This window comes from Anolis carolinensis, unplaced genomic scaffold (assembly GCF_035594765.1).
Source record: "Anolis carolinensis isolate JA03-04 unplaced genomic scaffold, rAnoCar3.1.pri scaffold_7, whole genome shotgun sequence".
Taxonomy (NCBI): domain Eukaryota; kingdom Metazoa; phylum Chordata; class Lepidosauria; order Squamata; family Dactyloidae; genus Anolis; species Anolis carolinensis.
In genome coordinates, this window is record NW_026943818.1 from 93,745 (window position 1) to 112,760 (window position 19,016).

A 19,016-nucleotide genomic window follows, 5' to 3' on the forward strand; every position below is an offset into this window, starting at 1 on the left:
AGATGGTGCTATTGATTTATTATTATTATTATTATTATTATTATTATTATTATTATTATTATATTCACTTCTTGCCTGCAGATGGTGCTATTGATTTATTATTATTATTATTATTATTATTATTATTATTATTATAATATTCACTTCTTGACTGCAGGTGGTGCTACTGATATATTATATTATATTATAATATTTACTTCTTGCCTGCAAGGGATGCTATTGATATATTATTATTATTATTATTATTATTATTATTATTATTATTATTATTATATTCACTTCTTGCCTTCAGGGGATGCTATAGATTTATGATTATTTTATTATGACACAGCAAACAAGATAGATATGCTGGATTTCATATCACAAAATCACAAGTCGAACACTTCCCAAGTGTCTAGGACTGTGTGATGTATTATTATTATTATTATTATTATTATTATTATTATTATTTTATTTTCACAAAATCACAAGTCGAACACTTCCCAAGTGTCTAGGACTGTGTGATGTATTATTATTATTATTATTATTATTATTATTATTATTTTATTTTCACAAAATCACAAGTCGAACACTTCCCAAGTGTCTAGGACTGTGTGATGTATTATTATTATTATTATTATTATTGACACAACGACGTTGTATGACACAGCAAACAAGATAGATATGCTGGATTTCGTATCACAAAATCACAAGTCGAACACTTCCCAAGTGTCTAGGACTGTGTGATGTATTTTCGGATGATGCGTGCAGATCCCAGCAGGGTGGCCTTTTGCAGTTGGCAGATCGTAATTTTGTCAATGTCTATTGTTTCCAAATGCCGGCTGAGATCTTTTGGCACGGCACCCAGTGTGCCCATCACCACTGGGACCACCTGCACTGGTTTCTGCCAGAGTCTGCAGGTGCCACCTTGACGTGGTGGGGGGGCTTAGCTGCTCCAATGATGACTGAGGGCTGTGCTGGCGGTAGTGTAACTACCGGTAGGTCCAACCAAGCCAGAGAGGCCTCAGCTGAGGAGCAGAACTAAGAGCACCTAACCCATTAGCATTATGGAGAAACAAACCCAAACGAAGTCTATACTGGCTCGGTCGTCGCCCAGGATAAAAAGGACCGCGGTGGATGCTGCTGATTCTGGACATCCTTCGACAAGTGGGCTATGGAATCATCAAAACCCAAATGAACAGTCACAGAAGCGGCAGAAATATACAATGCCAGAAAACCGCACTATTATTATTATTATTATTATTATTATTATTATTATTATTATTATTATTATATTATTATTATTATTCACTTCTTGCCTGCAGGAGGTGCTATTGATAAATTATTATAATATTATATTATATTCACTTCTTGACTTCAGGTGATGCTACTGATATATTATATTATATTATATTATTATATTCATTTCTTGCCTTCAGGGGATGCTATAGATTTATTATTATTATTATTATTATAGTCACTTCTTGCCTGCAGTTGGTGCTATTGAAATATTATTAATATTAATATTTTATTATTATATTCACTTCTTGTCTTCAGGGGATGCTATAGATTTATTATTATTATTATTATTATTATTATTATTATTATTATTATATTCACTTCTTGCCTGCAGGGGGTGCTATTGATATATTATTATTATTATTTTATTATTATATTCACTTCTTGCTCGCAGGGAATGCTGTTATATTATTATTATTATTTTATTATGACACAGGAAACAAGATAGATATGCTGGATTTCGTATCACAAAACCACAAGTCGAACACTTCCCAAGCGTCTAGGACTGTGTGATGTATTTTCGGATGATGCACGCAGATCCCAGTCGGGTGGCCTTTTGCAGTTGGCATTATTATTATTATTATTATTATTATTATTATTATTATTACTATTTTCACTTCTTGCCTGTAGATGGAGCTATATAAACAAACAACAACAATAATAATATTCACAGGGCATACTGGTTGACGTGGCTTGAAATCCAATATCGACAGAAGAAGGTTAGGGAAAGTTACTGCTCTGGCTCTCTGACCAAAACTGGTTGAACCAGTGTAATCTGATCTAACCCACCAGTTTGCACCAATCTGAGATGTCGCTCTGTTCTGGGGGACGTTGGTGTTTCAGTCACCATGACCAAAAAACAATAATAATAATAATAAAGGAGGAAGTTCTGCAAGTTTTCCAGGTGGGAAATCTGGTTTTTCTGCATTCCTGGAGAGAGAAGTTTGCACGGCAAGAGGCCGAGACCCACGAAGAGGCGCAGCCGCAAACAAGCGTGTTATGTAACGTGTTTCATAGGACACGGCACACGTGGTATGCGCACCAAAGGTGGTCCCCCTGAGGCACACCTGGCCGAAGGAACTTGCGCAGAGAGATTTTGAACCCAAGAAACAAGAATGCATTGCTCTCGCGCATTAAGTCGGGTGAGCTCCCGCCTGTCAGCTCCAGCTTCCCATGTCGGGACACGAGGGGAGCCTCCCAGCAGGGTGGAAGCACATCCAGGGAACGTCCCCTGGGCAACGTCTCTGTAGACGGCCACATACACACATATAATTTATATATAGACACATATGCATACATGTTATATATATAACTAGCTGTGCCCGGCCACGCGTTGCTGTGGCAAAGTGGTGGTGGTATTGGTTAAAAATTGTTGTGTAATTTTTATTTGATGTTATTTGTATTTTATTAATTTGATTGTAAGTTAACTTTTTATTTATTATATTTTATTATTTTCTTGTATTATTTTTAGTTATTTTCTGTTGTTATAGTATTTTATTGTATTAATTTTTTAGTGTTTTTTATTATTTTTTATTGGGTTGCTAGGAGACCAAGTTGGAGGAGCTTAGCCTTCTAACTGGCAGCCATTGGATAAAAGCAATTATTCCTCTCTCTCTAATTAGGACTTTATTTTTCTTTTCTTTTTGTTGTATCAACCTAGAGCCGTGGATGATGGGTTGTGTTGTCAAATTTCAAGGTTGGGGGGCCTGTCGTTTTGTTGTTTTGTGGGCCGCCGTGATGCCATCACTCTTTTATATATATAGATATGTATATACTTTATACATATATATTTATATATGCACACACATTCATTCATATATATATATATATATATATATATATATATATATAAAATTTTATATAGGTATATATACAGTAGAGTCTCACTTATCCAGCACTTGCTTATCCAACGTTCTGGATTATCCAACGCATTTTTGTAGTCAATGTTTTCAATACAACATGATATTTTGGTACTAAATTTGTAAATACAGTAATGACTACATAGCATTACTGCCTGTTGAACTACTTTTTTCTTTCAAATTTGTTGTTAAAGATGATGTTTTGGTGCTTAATTTGTAAAATCATAACCAAATTTGATGTTTAATAGGCTTTTCCTTAATCCCTCCTTATTATCCAAGATATTCGCTTATCCAACGTTCTGCCGGCCAGTTTATGTTGGATAAGTGAGACTGTACTGTATATATATATATACACACAACAATACATACTACATATATATATATACACACACACATATTATATATACCTGCATACATATTATATTTATATATTACATAGACACACACGTATTTATATATACACACCCACCCCACTTGCCTCACTTCCAACAGACACAGATGCAGGCGTAACGTCAGGAGAGAGTGCTGCTGGGACGCATCGGCCAGACAGCCCTGGGCCTTGATTCCTGGCTGCCTGGGTTTCAGCCCCTCCCCAGCAGAGGGTGCCTCCAGGCAACAACGGCCAGGCCGCCTCCCTGTTGGGCCCCTCCCTGACTGCCTCCCTGACTCCCTCACCCCGCCCAGCAACCGCGAGCGAAGGCGCTCTCCTCCAATCGCCGGCCGCCGCGAGCCAAGGGCGCCCAATGGCGTCGAGGGACGTTGCCCCGCCCGCCTGGGCTGCCGCCCAATGGCAGGGGGGGAATGGCTCTCCAAGGGAGCAAGCCCCGCCTTCCCTCGCTCCGCCGCTCTTCCTCTCTCTCTTTAACGCTGTTGGCGTAGCGGGCGCAGTTGGCGTAGCGGGGGGCGCGAGGGCGACGGCGTCGGAAGGTAAGAAAAGAGAGAGAGAGAGAAAAAGAGAGAGAGAGAGAGATTTGGGCGGGAAAGGGAGCGCGGAGGGCGAGGGAGGGGACCCGGAAGTGGGGGGGGGGGAGGAAGGAAGGAAGGAAGCGGAGGAGGAAGAGAGCGGAGGGGGAGGGGGCCCGGAAGGGGGGCTGTTGTTGTTGTTGTTGTTGTTGTTGTTGTTGTTTGGGGAGAGGGAGAGGGAGGCGAACAGCGCCCGTGCTGCCAAGGGCCTCGAGGTGGGTAGAAGCCCCTCCCTCCGCTGAGGAGAATGTCTGAGGAAAACGCCGCCCAAAAATCTCATAATTGCCATGATTGGGAAGGACGTCCCCAGGAAGGGCCTGGGCCTCGGTGGAGACGTGGCTTCCAATGGCAGGAAGGGAAGGAGGCGGCCTTGGGCTCCACGAGGAAAACCCTCCTGCCTGTCAGGAGAGCTGTTCACCAGGGGAACGCGCTGCCTCGGGAGGCTGGTGGAAGGCTGGGTGGCCACCTGTCGGGGCTGCTTGGATGGTGCCTTCCCTGCCTGGCAGAAAGAACGGGGTTGGACTGGGTGGCCCATGGAGTTGCTCTTATTGTTAGTATTATTGTTATAAAAGTAAAATTATTATTATTAATATTAATAATATTCCGGGAGCTGGATGGCCATCTGTCAGGGGTGCTTTGGTGGTGCCTTCCCTCCCTGGCAGAAAGAAAGGGGTTGGACTGGATGGCCCATGGAGTTGCTCTTATTCTTATTATAAAATATGATTATTTCTAAAATAAAAAATATAAAAATAAAATTATTATTATTAATTATTACTATTCCGGGGGCTGGGTGGTCATCTGTCGGGGGTGGTTTGATGGTGCCTTCCCTGCCTGGCAGAAAGAAGGGGGTTGGACTGGATGGCCCATGGGGTTGCTCTTATTATTAATGTTATTGTTATAAAATTATTATTATTGCTGGGGTTAGGTTCCAAGATTTCCCGCAATAAGTGAAATCCTCAAAGTGGTGATTTATTTTAATAGTTATACATTATTATTTTTTATTTTAATATTTATACATTATTTTTATTTTAGTAGTTATACATTATTTTAAGTCTTTATCAACCAATCGTGTGTTGATAAATAATAATAATAATAATAACAATAATAATAATAATAATAATTTTATTTTTGTACCCCTGCCTGGGTTTCAGCCCCTCCCCAGCAGAGGGTGCCTCCAGGCAACAACGGCCAGGCCGCCGTCGCCCTCGCGCCCCCCGCTACGCCAACTGCGGGGGGACTTGGGGCGGCTTACAGATATACAACCAGCATGCAGTTAAATAAATCACCTCCTTCTCCTCTTGTTGCCGCTTGGGCTCCTTTTCTCTTCCTTTGGCTTCACCTTCCTTCCTTCCTTAGACTGTAATTTGAAATTTTTTATTATTTATAATAGTCTTTTAGAGTTTATTGAAAAACTGCAAAACAGTTATTATCATCAACACAACGACGTTGTATGGCACAGCAAACAAGACAGATATGCTGGATTTCATTTTGCAAAATCACAAGTCGAACACTTCCCAAGTGTCTAGCACTGTGTGATGTATTTTCGGATGATGCGTGCAGATGCCAGTCGGGTGGCCTTTTGCAGTTGGCAGATGGTGATTTTGTCAATGTCTATTGTTTCCAAATGCCAGTGGCTGAGATCTTTTGGCACGGCACCCAGTGTGCCCATCACCACCGGGACCACCTGCACTGGTTTCTGCCAGAGTCTTTGCAGTTCAATCTTGAGGTCCTGAGAGCGGCTGAGTTTTTCCTGTTGTTTTATTGAAAAAACTGCAAAACAGTTGTTATTATTATTAATAATAATAATAATATTCTGGGGGCTGGATGGCCACCTGTCGGGGGTGCTTTGATGGTGCCTTCCCTGCCTGGCAGCAAGAAGGGGGTTGGACTGGATGTCCCTTAGCGCACGAGTGGGCAGACGTGGGAAAGGTTGTGCTGCAGGAGTGAGGCCGGCAGCCTGAGTTTCCTCTGGGCGAACCGCCCTTCGTTAGTTAGTTTGTGAGTTCGTTGTCTGGCCCGGGTGCAGCTGGGAGGGGCGGGCCCAGGCGTGGACTAACCTCCGCTCTGCTCTGCTCTGCTTGTCCCAGGCCGGCCAGAGACCTGTCGGAGCCTCTCACACGGCGCACGAGCGCGTCCACACCGCAAGCGAAGGGCAGGTGACGTGGTGATGATGATGATGATGATGGCCTGGTGAAGGGACCCGTCTCCGGCTGGCCTGGAGCTGCCCCTCGGAGATGACCCAGAGGCCCGTCCTGCCCACCGCCTCCTCCTCGCCCGGGACCCCCTCCGGCCATGCCGCGCTAGCCCGGTCCGACCACCAAAGAGAGCGGGGGCCCCGCTCGCGCCAGGCCCGGCACCCATTCCACCTGGACTCGGATTCCGCTTCGTTTTTGTATTGACCGGAGAAGTTGTTTTTCCCTCCTTTCTTTTCTAGCCTGCGATTGATCATTATAATTCTCCTTGGTTGATTGTGAGTCCGCCCCATGGCTTTTTTGATGAAGAAGAAGAAGTTCAAGTTCCAGACCAGCTTCACTTTGGAGGAACTGACGGCCGTGCCCTTCGTCAACGGGGTCCTCTTCTGCAAGGTCCGGCTCCTGGATGGAGGAGACTTCGCCACTCTGTCTTCCCGGTAAGAAGACTCACGCGCGCCCGTTGGCCTTTAGATTCGTGGAGTTTAAGACATGCAATCGAGACAGAAGCCTCGATTCCACACAAGGGTGTGGTTTTCTCTCGTTGTTGTTGCTTGAAAGTTGGATCTGCAATCCCATTTTCTCCAGCTTGAGAAAGTGAGCTGCTCCATTCCACAGTCACTGATTATCAAGCATATTTATTTTTTATTTATCTATATTTATTTACTACATTTCATTTCATATTTATTTTTTATTTTTATTTATTTACTACATTTCATATTTATTTTCTATTATATTTATATTTACTACATTTCATTTCATATTTATTTTCTATTTTATTTATTTCTATTTATTTAATACATTTAGTTTCATATTTATTTTTTATTTATTTATATATACTACACTTCATTTCATATTTATTTTTTATTTATTTTTATTTATTTACTACATTTCATTTCATATTTATTTTCTATTTTTTTATTTATATTTATTTACTACATTTCATTTCATATTTTCTATTTTTATATTTATTTAATACATTTCATTTCATATTTATTTTCTATTTTTTTTTAATTTATGTTCATTTACTACATTTCGTTTCATATTTATTTTTATTTATTTATTTATATTTACTACAAAGGGGACTAAAGGGTAATGGAATCACGGCACCGGACAAAACAACTAAACTAAACACCCCAACAACCTTGAAAATTGACAGCACAACCTTTCATCCATGCCCCTACGTTCATACAACAAAAAGAAAAGTAAAATTAAGTCCTAGCCACAGCAACGCGTGGCCGGGCACAGCTAGTAATATTATATAACATTATATAATAATACAAATATATAGTTAATATTATTAGCATAGCAGAATATTAGCATGATATATTACTATATTGTACCATACCACTATAATGTAGTATTATTAGTAATATTATATGTAATATCTATATATATAAAAGAGTGATGGCATCACGGCGACCCACAAAACAACAAAACTACAGGCCCCCCAACCTCGAAATTTGACAGCACAACCTTTCATCCACGCCCCTACGTTCATACAACAAAAAGAAAAGTAAAATTAAGTCCTAGCCACAGCAACGCGTGGCCGGGCACAGCTAGTAATATTATATAACATTATATAATAATACAAATATATAGTTAATATTATTAGCATAGCACAATATTAGCATGATATATTACTATATTGTACCATACCACTATAATGTAGTATTATTAGTAATATTATATGTAATATCTATATATATAAAAGAGTGATGGCATCACGGCGACCCACAAAACAACAAAACTACAGGCCCCCTAACCTCGAAATTTGACAACACAACACAACATCCACGCCTCTAGGTTGATACAACAAAAAGAAAAGAAAAATAAAGTCCTAATTAGAGGGAGAGAAATAATTGTTTTTATCCAATTGCTGCCACTTAGAAGGCTCTAAGCTCTGCCCACTTGGTCTCCTAGCAACCCACTCAGCCCAGTGTTAATAAAAGAATAAAAAATAAAATAAATACAAATAATACAATAAAAACACTAAAATAATTAATACAATAAAATACTATAACTAAATAATTAAAAATAATACAACAAAATAATAAAATATAATAAATAAAAAAAGATAAGTTACAATAAAATTAATTAAAAAAATACAAATAACATCAAATAAAAATTCCACAACAACTTTTAACCAATACCACCACCACTTTGCCACAGCAACGTGTGGCCGGGCACAGCTAGTATAATATATAAGTAATTTTATTATATTGTATTATTAGTAGTATTATATTGCATAACATTATAATATTATTATAAATATTATATGTATATGCAATATATTATATTATTAGCATAGCACAATATTTGCATGATATATCATATTGGACCAGACCACTATAATTTCCAAGGGTTTTTTTATTTCCCTTTGACTCCGCTTTGAGTGAAAGCCGCTTATCTCTGGAATTTGTGGAGAGGAAAGGGACTAATCCCCTCCGTACCTGGAAGGATTGTGTGTTTGCTTGCAAAGCAAGGCTCCGTCTTCCTCCTTCCTCCTCCTTTCCCTCTTCTCATAAGCCAGCAAAGTAGGAAACTGATAGTCATAGGTTATGGACAAACTTGGGCCAGAAGCACTCTCTCCTGACATTTCGCCCACATCTATGGCAGGCATCCTCAGAGGCTGTGGGGATTATTATTGTTGTTATTATTGTGTCGTCGAAGGCTTTCATGGCCAGAATTGCTGGGTTGCTGTGAGTTTTCCAGGGCTGCCTGGCCATGTCCCAGAAGCATTCTCTCCTGACACTTCGCCCACATCTATGGCAGGCATCCTCAGAGGTTGTAGGGATTATTATTATTATTGTGTCGTCGAAGGCTTTCATGGCCAGAATCGCTGGGTTGCTGTGAGTTTTCCAGGGCTGCCTGGCCATGTCCCAGAAGCATTCTCTCCTGATTCTTCGCCCACATCTATGGCAGGCATCCTCAGAGGTTGTGGGGATTATTATTATTATTGTTATTATTGTGTCGTTGAAGGCTTTCATGGCCAGAATCACTGGGTTGCTGTGAGTTTTCCGGGCTGCCTGGCCATGTCCCAGAAGCATTTTCTCCTGACGTTTTTCCTGCATCTATGGCAGGCATCCTCAGAGGTTGTGGGGATTATTATTATTATTATTGTTATTATTGTGTCGTCGAAGGCTTTCATGGCCAGAATCGCTGGGTTGCTGTGAGTTTTCCAGGCTGCCTGGTCATGTCCCAGAAGCATTCTCTCCTGACTTTTTTCCTGCATCTATGGCAGGCATCCTCAGAGGTTGTGAGGTCCTGTTGGAAACTAGGCAAGTGGGGTTTATATATCTCCAGGGTGGGAGAAAGAAAGAACTCTTGACTGTTTTTTTGCCATTGGCCGCCTTGATTAGCTCTGAATAGCCTTGCAGCTTCGAGGCCTGTCTGCTTCCCGCCTGGGGGAACCCTTTGGGAGGTGTCCGCTGGCCCTGGTTGATGCCTCTGCCTCCTGAGTGGTGTCACCCACTTTTTTGGCCTCGAACCTTCCTTCCTCCTCTCTTGGCTGCAGCTTCTCGGCTCTCAACTGGGCGGAACTGGCCACCTTTCGCCCCGTTCTGTGGCCGGCTCGTGTGACGCAGGCCTTGGCTGCCTTCCCGGTTTGGAACTGGGTTCAGGTTCAACCTGTTGCTGGCAGAGCTGGCCTGAATACTTTTCATTTCATGCGCTTCGTCAATTTGGACAGAAGGACGGGGTGTAGCCTCAGTTGTGGGTTGTGTTGGGATGCTGGGTGTTGATGCCGGTCCCGTCAATCGCTGGAGTGCGTGGCTGCGCTCTGCACGCTCTCCGTGGAAAGAGAGGCTGCTGCTCTTTGCGAGAGAGGTGACAAGGGCTTCCGCCCTGCGAGAGGTCTGCATCCTGTTGTGTCAGGACGTCGGCCCTTTTTCCTGCGGGGTTGGCCAATGTGGGGAGAGCCATACGTATGGGGGAATAGAATAGAGTAGATTTATTGTCATGGTGCCGTTGCAACACGAAATAAAATACCTTCCGCCGCACAAACAACGCACACATCCTTCCACATCCGAATCCCTATGGCACGCCCCCAATGCCACGTCAATGCGAAGCCATGGCATTCAGCATAAGGACAGACCTAGTCTGTTTGTCCTTCCCTTTGCCACCCTGTATTATTATTATTATTATTATTATTATTATTATTATTATTATTATTATTTATTATGACACAGCAAACAAGATAGATATGCTGGATTTCGTATCACAGAATCACAAGTCGAACACTTCCAAGTGTCTAGGACTGTGTGATGTATTTTCGGATGATGTGCGCAGATCCCAGTAGGGTGGCCTTTTGCAGTTGGCAGATCGTGATTTTGTCAATGTCTATTGTTTCCAAATGCCGGCTGAGATCTTTTGGCACGGCACCCAGTGTGCCCATCACCACCGGGACCACCTGCACTGGTTTCTGCCAGAGTCTTTGAAGTTCAATCATTATTCTATTATTATTATTATTATTATTATTATTATTATTATTATTATTATTATTATTATTATTGGTGTGGGGACCTGGCAGTGCCTGGGTTTTTGCAAGAAGGCATTGTTTGTTTTGGGATGTTAAGTACCGTAGTATCACTGAAGTTTGGTCCAGATCTGCCATTGGCCGGCTACAGTGCGTTCTGGATGCAGGTGAACTACAACTCCCAAAACCAAGGTCCATTCCCATGACCCTTGCCTTATGTTCAATGGGTCATGGGGCTTCTCTGTGCCAAGTTTGTGGTCTCATCCATTGTTGCTGGGTGTCACTGTTTCTCTGGCTGCAGGTGAACTACATCTCCCAAAACCGAGCTCCATTCCCACTAACCCCTGCATTATGTTGAGTGCGTTATGGGGCTTCTTTTTACCAAGTTTGGTCCCAGTCCATTGTCGGTGGGGGTCACAGTATGGCTGGATGCAGGTGAACTACAACTCCCAGAATGAAGGTCTTCTCCTCCTGTTCTGCAAACCAGTCCTTTGCCATAGTGCATATATTAGTGTGTGTATATACATATCTATATATATAAAAGAGTGACAAAACAACAAAACTACAGGCCCCCCAACCTCGAAATTTGACAACACAACACAACATCCACGCCTCTAGGTTGATACAACAAAAAGAAAAGAAAAATAAAGTCCTAATTAGAGGAAGAGAAATAATTGTTTTTATCCAATTGCCGCCAGTTAGAGGGCTAAGCTCCGTACATAGACCCCCTCTACCCTCACCACTTTCACAGTACACAAACAACCAAATGCATACTAAACATAAAGACCATACAACACACATTCAATACCACCACTACCTCAACAAGTTCTCACCAACACCACCAGACAATGCCACAGCAACGCGTGGCCGGGCACAGCTAGTCTATATATATAAAAGAGTGATGGCATCACGGCAATTCACAAAACAACAAAAGTACAGGCCCCCCAACCTCAAAATTTGACAACACAACCCATCATCCACGCCTCAAGGTTGATACAACAAAAAGAAAAGAAAAATAAAGTCCTAATTAGAGGGAGAGCAATATATTTTTTTATCCAATTGCTGCCAGTTTAGAGGGCTAATCTCTGCCCACTTGGTTGCCTAGCAACCAAGGGACAGCCAGGTTTCAGTTAGGGGACAGGCCGATTTAGGCCTCACTTAGACTTCTTCCACAGATTATCTAATTTGCACTGGATTATATGGCAGTGTAGACTCAAGGCCCTTCCACACAGCTATATAACCCATTTAGAATCTTATATTATCTGCTTTGCACTGGATTATCTGGACTCCGCACTACCATATAATCCACTTCAGTGTGCATTTTATACAGCTGTGAAGAAGGGGCCTCATATAATCCAGTTCTAAGCAGATAATATAAGATTATCAATATACAGTAGAGTCTCACTTATCCAACGTAAACAGGCCGGCAGGATAAGTGAATATGTTGGATAATAAGAAGGGATTCAGGAAAAGCCAATTAAACATCAAATTAGGTAATCGTTATACAAATTAAGCACCAAAACATCATATTATACAACAAATTTGACAGAAAAAGTAGTTCCAAGCGCAGTAATGCTATGTAGTATTTACAGTAGAGTCTCACTTATCCAACACTCGCTTATCCAATGTTCTGGATTATCCAACGCATTTTTGTAGTCAATGCTTTCAATATATCGTGATATTTTGGTGCTAAATTCATAAATACAGTAATTACTATATAGCATTACTGTGTACTGAACTACTTTTCTGACAAATTTGTTGTCTAACATGATGTTTTGGTGCTTAATTTGTAAAATCATAACTTAATTTGATGTTTAATAATTTGATGTAATAATAATGTTTATTATCCAACATATTGGCTTATCCAACGTTCTGCCGGCCCGTTTATGTTGGATAAGTGAGACTCTACTGTACTGTATTTACAAATTCACCACTAAAATATCACAATGGATTTAAAACACTGACTACAAAAACATTGATTATGAAAAGGCAGACTGCGTTGGATAATCCAGAACATTGTATAAGCGAATGTTGGATAAGTGAGATTCTTCTTTAATATGAAATAATTACTGGGATAGAATAATGCAGAACAATATAATCTCTAAAACCAGGACAGTAAATAAACAGGGGAATTCCACACAGGAAACAATCAGGGCCAACTAACACCTCCCAACAAAGTATTCCCATCATCAAAGTCTGGCAAATCCTGTTTTCTCAGGGCCACAGACAGTAGAAGCACATAAAATATTGCAAACAACACCACTCTGAAAACAAGGGAATTCCAGACAGGAAACAATCAGGGCCAGCTAACACCTCCCAACAAAGTATTCCCATCATCAAAGTCTGGAAAATCCTGTTTTCTCAGGGCCACAAACAGTAGAAGCACATAAAATATCGCAAACAACACCACTCTGAAAACAAGGGAATTCCAGACAGGAAACAATCAGGGCCAGCTAACACCTCCCAACAAAAAATTCACTCAGGGAGGAAACAGCCAGGCTTTAAAGCTGCAAGGCCATTACATCCTAATCATTTTTCCTAATTGCAGCATTCATACTTGCCTCCAATAGACAAAAAAAACCCAATCAGAAATATTGTATATTCACAACCTTTAGGAAATAATATCCCCTGATGGTGCAGCGTGTTAAAGCGCTGAGCTGCTGAACTTCTGGACCGAAAGGCCACAGGTTTGAATTGGGGGAGTGGAGAGAGCCCCCACTGTTAGCCCCAGCTTCTGCCAACCCAGAAGTTCAAAAACATGCAAATGTGAGTTCATCAATAGGTACTGCTCCGGCGGGAAGGTAACGCCGCTCCATGAAGTCATCCCACATGACCTTGGAGGAGTCTACGGACAACGCCGGCTCTTCGGCTTAGAAATGGAGATGAGCACCAACCTCCAGAGTCAGACAAGACTGGACTTAATGTCAGGGGAAAACCTTTACCCTTGACCTTAACTACCACCAATTCCTCAATACTTTATTTCCCATACCACCAGACTTCGCCACAGCAACGCGTGGCCGGGCACAGCTAGTAATATTATAATAATCTAATAATACTGCTAATATCTGAGGCACTTGGACCTGATGTGCATGTGAGCTATGTTGTTATGTACATGTAAATAATAATAATAATAACAACAATAACAACTGCCATTACCTTCAGGATGGAGTTTAGAGGGCTAATCTCTGCCCACTTGGTCTCCTAGCAACCAACTCAGCCAAGGGACATCCAGGGTTCAGTTAGGGGACAGGCAGATTTAGGCCTCACTTAGGCTTCTTCCACAGATTATCTAATTAGCACTGGATTATATGGCAGTGTAGACTCGAGGCCCTTCCACCATACTTTGCCACAGCAACGCGTGGCCGGGCACAGCTAGTATATATATATATATATCCCTGCCTGGGCATCCGCTCGCTCTCGGTGTGGCGCCCTTGAGCGTGACCCTGACTCATGGCCAGGCCCGGGGTTGTGAGTTGTTGTTTCCACCGGCGAGACACAGTTGTGTGGATGTTTGTGCCCGGAGGGAAGGACTCTGCGGAGGAGTCACGGGGGACAGCGCGGCTGTTTCTCTTTCCACTGACCTCTCCCTCCTGCGCCAGACCAGGGAGGCAAAACGGAGCGGACACTCACATTTCCCGGAGGTTACTCCAGTTCATTAAACTCAGGATTGCGCTAGTGCACACGAAGCAGGCGGAGACACTTTGTTTTCCTGAATTGAACTGAATTGTTAATAATACTGATGATGTTTAATACCGTTTTAATATAGAGTCTCACTTATCCAACATAAACGGGCCGGCAGAATGTTGGATAAGCGAATAACTTGGATAATAAGGAGGGATTAAGGAAAAGCCTATTAAACATCCAATTAGGTTATGATTTTACAAATTAAGCACCAAAACATCCTGTTATACAACAAATTAGACAGAAAAAGTAGTTCAATACGCAGAAATGCCATGTAGTAATTACTGTACAGTACAGTAGAGTCTCAGTTATCCAACGTAAATTTGAAAGAGAAAGTGGTTCAGTATGCAGTAATGCTATGTAGTACAGTAGAATCTCACTTATCCAACACTCGCTTATCCAACGTTCTGGATTATCCAACGCATTTTTGTAGTCAACGTTTTCAATACATCATGATATTTTGGTGCTAAACTCATAAATACAGTAATTACTACATATCATTACTGTGTATTGAACTACTTTTACTGTCAAATTTGTTGTGTAACATGATGTTTTGGTGCTAAATTTGTAAAATCATAACCTATTTTGATGTTTAATAGGCTTTTTCTTAATCTCTCCCTATTATCCAACATATTCACTTATCCAACATTGTGCCGGCCCGTTTATGTTGGATAAGTGAGACTCTACTGTATCCTAAACAGCGTGTTCTTTCCCTCTGACAACACTGATGTTGTCACGAATTCGATGCATCCGTGTCTTGACTAAGCCGCATGTTGTTGTCCCGTGTTTTTATGCACACGCCAGCCGTCCCTTGCTCAACGTGTGCTCACACAGACACGCTTGAAAACCTTATCCCATGTTTGGGATCCCACGTAGCCTCATAGTTCTCTCACGAAGGCGTTTGGACCCGATTTGGCCCTGGATTGGCTGGTCGGAGCCTGTTGCGGAGGCGGCTCCGTTGCAGCGCGGGATGGGAACGCGAGGGTGCGCAGGCGGACGAGGCTCGCTGGAACGTCTTTGCGTTGGCGCAACACAACTCAAACCTGACTGGATAGCGTTTGCCTCATCCGCGCCCGAGCGCTCAAAACGCCTTTCTTCTTGGCTGCGCCGTTCTGGGAAACAGCCAGCGGGGTCGAGAACCAAACAGCGGAGCGTTCGTTCATCTGTCGAGTCGGGCCGATTTGTCTCGGGTGACGTGAGCAGAGTCACGAAAGAGAGAGAGAGAGAGAGGGGGGGGGTGGCTGTTTGTGTTGCGATCCACGGCCTGTTGTGTCTTGGGATTTTTTGTGGTTGTGGCTTGAAACAGAGGTGTTTGGTGACCCTCGTGACGGAAGAGAATGCAAATAAGAGAAGCCAAGGTCCAGTCCTGAAGCACAGAAACATCACAAAACCGTTCCACAACACCACAACAGGATTATATTTTTGTCAGGCTTCTCTCCAGACTGCAACTCCCACCATTCCTTGCAGCCTTGGGCCCCTTCCTTTAGTCATATTAATTTAAGCTAAGGCCCTAAAGGTAAAGGTTTCCCCTGATGTTAAGTCCAGTTGTGACCGACTCTGGGGGTTGGGGCTCATCTCATTTTCTAAGCCAAAGAGCCAGCGTTGTCCGTAGACACCTCCAGGTCTTGTGGCCGGCATGACTGCATGGAGCGCCGTTACCTTCCCGCCGGAGCAGTACCTATTGATCTACTTACATTTGCATGTTTTCGAACTGCTAGGTTGGCAGGAGCTGGGGCTAACAGTGGCTGCTCACGCTGCTCTTGGCTCTTTGACTTGAAACATTGCACTATATTCCTCTGCCCCAAAGCATCTTGGAATATAACATTGTATTTTAGTTCTAGTGGTCCCTCCAGGCCATCCTCTCCTCCATCCCAGTGGTCTTTTTTCTTTTTTCTTTGCAGATTCATGTTATTTGAGTGATTATATTCCTTCTGTTTATGTGATTATTTTAGTCAATTGTTATGTTTTGTTTTTTGTTTTTAATTCTTATAGTATTTTATAGTGTTTTCAGTGTTTTATTGTACAATGTTTTATGCTGATTTTATATTGGAAACCGCCCTGAGTTCCTCTCGGGAGAGAGGGCGGTATACAAATAAACTTTTACTTACTTACTTACTTACTTACTTACTGCTCCCGGGGTTTGAACCTGGGACCTTTCGGTCTGCAAGTTCAGCAGCTCAGCGCTTTAACCCACTTCTCCACTGGGGCTAAGGCCCTACCAAGACCCATAACGTCGTCCCTTTGGCACTTGGGGGGAAAGGGAGGGGCCTGGGGCTGTGAGGAATGGTGGGAGTCGCAGTCCAAAACACCTTCAGGGCCCAAGTTGGCCCGTGCCTGCTCTGGAAGGCGGAGGAAAACACCTGCGTGCGAACACTATTTACCCGGGGTGTCGACCACTGATAAGCGCTTGGCTACAAGTCAGCACGCTGCGAGGTGTTTGTTCTCTTTCACCTTTGACCATTGAAAAAGGGCATTCCAGTTTGCCATAACAAGGCCCTTGTTCTTCCTGGCAACACGGGCGCTGTGCGCTTGCATAATGCCAGCAGGAAAAGAGAGAGAGAGAACGAGCGGCTTTTAATTATTGAATCCCTGCCGGCCTTATCTCGCGCCTTCCCTCCTGCCTGGCTTTTAAGAAACCCTCGCTTGCGGCGGCAAAGGCCGTAGGGTTTCCCGGAGCCGTGATTGTGGGAGTTGTAGTTCACCTGCATCCAGAGAAACAGTGACCCCCTCCGACAACGGACTGGGACCAAACTGGGCACAGAGAATCCCCATGACCCGCTGAACATAATGCAAGGGTCTGGGGGAATTGGCCTTGGTTTTGGGAGTTGTATCCAGAGAAACAGTGGTCCCCATTGACAATGGACTGGGACCAAACTGGGCACAGAGAAGCCTCAGGACCAACTGAAGATACCACAGGGGTTTAGGGGAATTGACCTTGGTTTTGGGAGTTGTAGTTTATTTATTTATTTATATCCCGCCCTTCTTTCTCACCCCGAAGGGGACTCAGGGCGGATCACATTACACACATATAAGGCAAACAGTCAATGCCTTTTAACATAGAACAAAGACAAGACAAACATAGGCTCCGAGCGGGCCTCAAACTCATGACCTCCTGGCCAGAGTGATTCATTGCAGCTAGTTGCAGCTGGCTTGCTCTCCCGCCTGCGCCACAGCCCAGGGGTTTAGGGGAATTGACCTTGGTTTTGGGAGTTGTAGTTCACCTGCACCCAGACAGCACTGAACCCAGCTCTGGTCAGATGTCCTGTGACCGACTGACCGGGGCCCTCATCCCGCTGTATCTCCCGTCCCGTCCCTTTCAATCCAACTCATTATTATTATTATTATTATTATTATTATTATTATTACTAGCTGTGCCCGGCCATGCGTTGCTGTGGCATTGTCTGGTGGTGTTGGTGAGAAATTGTTGAGGTAGTGGTGGTATTGAATGTCTGTTGTATGGTTGTCTTTATGTTTAGTATGCACACTGAAGTGGATTATCTGGCAGTGTGGAGTCAAAATAATCCAGTTCAAAGCAGACAATATAAGATTCTAAATGGGTTCTATAGCTGTCTGGAAGGGCCTTGAGTCTACACTGCCGTATAATCCAGTTAAAATCTGATAATCTGTGGAAGAGGCCTAAGTGAGGCCAAACTGTGCCTGTCCCCTGGGCTGAGTAGGTTGCTAGGAGACCAAGTGGGTAGAGCTTAGCCTTCAAACTGGCAGCAATTGGATAAAAACTATTATTCCTTATTTTTCTTTTCTTTTTGTTGTATCAACCTAGAGGCGTGGATGATGGGTTGTTTTGTCAGATTTCGAGGTTGGGGGGCCTGTAGTTTTGTTGTTTTGTGGGTCGCCGTGATGCCATCACTCTTTTATATATATAGATGATGATGATGATGATGATGATTGTTATTATTTCCGCAGGGAGGAGGTGCAGGAGAACTGTGTCCGCTGGAAGAAGAAGTTTGCCTTTGTCTGCAAGATGAGCGCCAACCCGGCCACGGGCCTCCTGGACCCCTGCGTCTGCCGCGTCTCCGTCCGCAAGGTGAGTGCCCGGTGACCCTTGGGCCGCCCTTGACCGCCTGTCTGGTCTGGCCTTGCTCTGATTGACGCCTCCTTTCTCTTCCCGTTCACAGGAGCTGAAAGGAGGGAAAACCTATTCCAAGGTAAGAAGAATGCGAGAGAAATGCAAAGCCAGACCCGTCCTTCATTTGTGTGTTTGTTTGTTTATTTACAGAATTTATATTCCACACTTCCTTCTCAGGGCGGATCACAATACACACATATATTCAGCCCGGAAAACATACAACAACTATATATATATATATATATATATATATATATACACACACACACACACACACACACACACACACACACACACACGGCAAACATCAGGTGCCGTCATTAGACGTACGACACATAGAGACAGACACAGAGGCAACTCAACACTTTCCAGCTTCATGAGGCTCTGCTCGATTCCGGCCACCGGGGGCACTGCCGCTTCACCATCCACTTGTGACACCGAGCTCACAATGGAGTACTTCCTCATTCTTTCCGCACGCTGCT

At 43.1% G+C, this 19,016-nt stretch overlaps 1 protein-coding gene across 4 annotated transcripts in view; it reads left to right on the top strand.

Moving 5' to 3' along the window:
* Positions 1-3,913: 3,913 nt before the first annotated feature.
* The window catches only part of eeig1 (estrogen-induced osteoclastogenesis regulator 1), a 28,823-nt gene continuing 13,720 nt past the window's right edge, over positions 3,914-19,016 (top strand). For 2 of the 4 annotated variants that reach the window (XM_062960173.1, XM_062960177.1), the window contains exons 1-4: positions 3,914-4,064; positions 6,188-6,729; positions 18,372-18,492; positions 18,584-18,613. In XM_062960173.1, the coding sequence (XP_062816243.1) occupies positions 6,584-6,729; positions 18,372-18,492; positions 18,584-18,613 (297 nt within the window). In that variant the 5' untranslated portion in view covers positions 3,914-4,064; positions 6,188-6,583. Of the gene's footprint in view, positions 4,065-4,191; positions 4,316-4,339; positions 4,651-6,187; positions 6,730-18,371; positions 18,493-18,583; positions 18,614-19,016 lie in introns of those variants that run through there. The other 2 variants (XM_062960175.1, XM_062960176.1) reach the window with 2 other exon arrangements.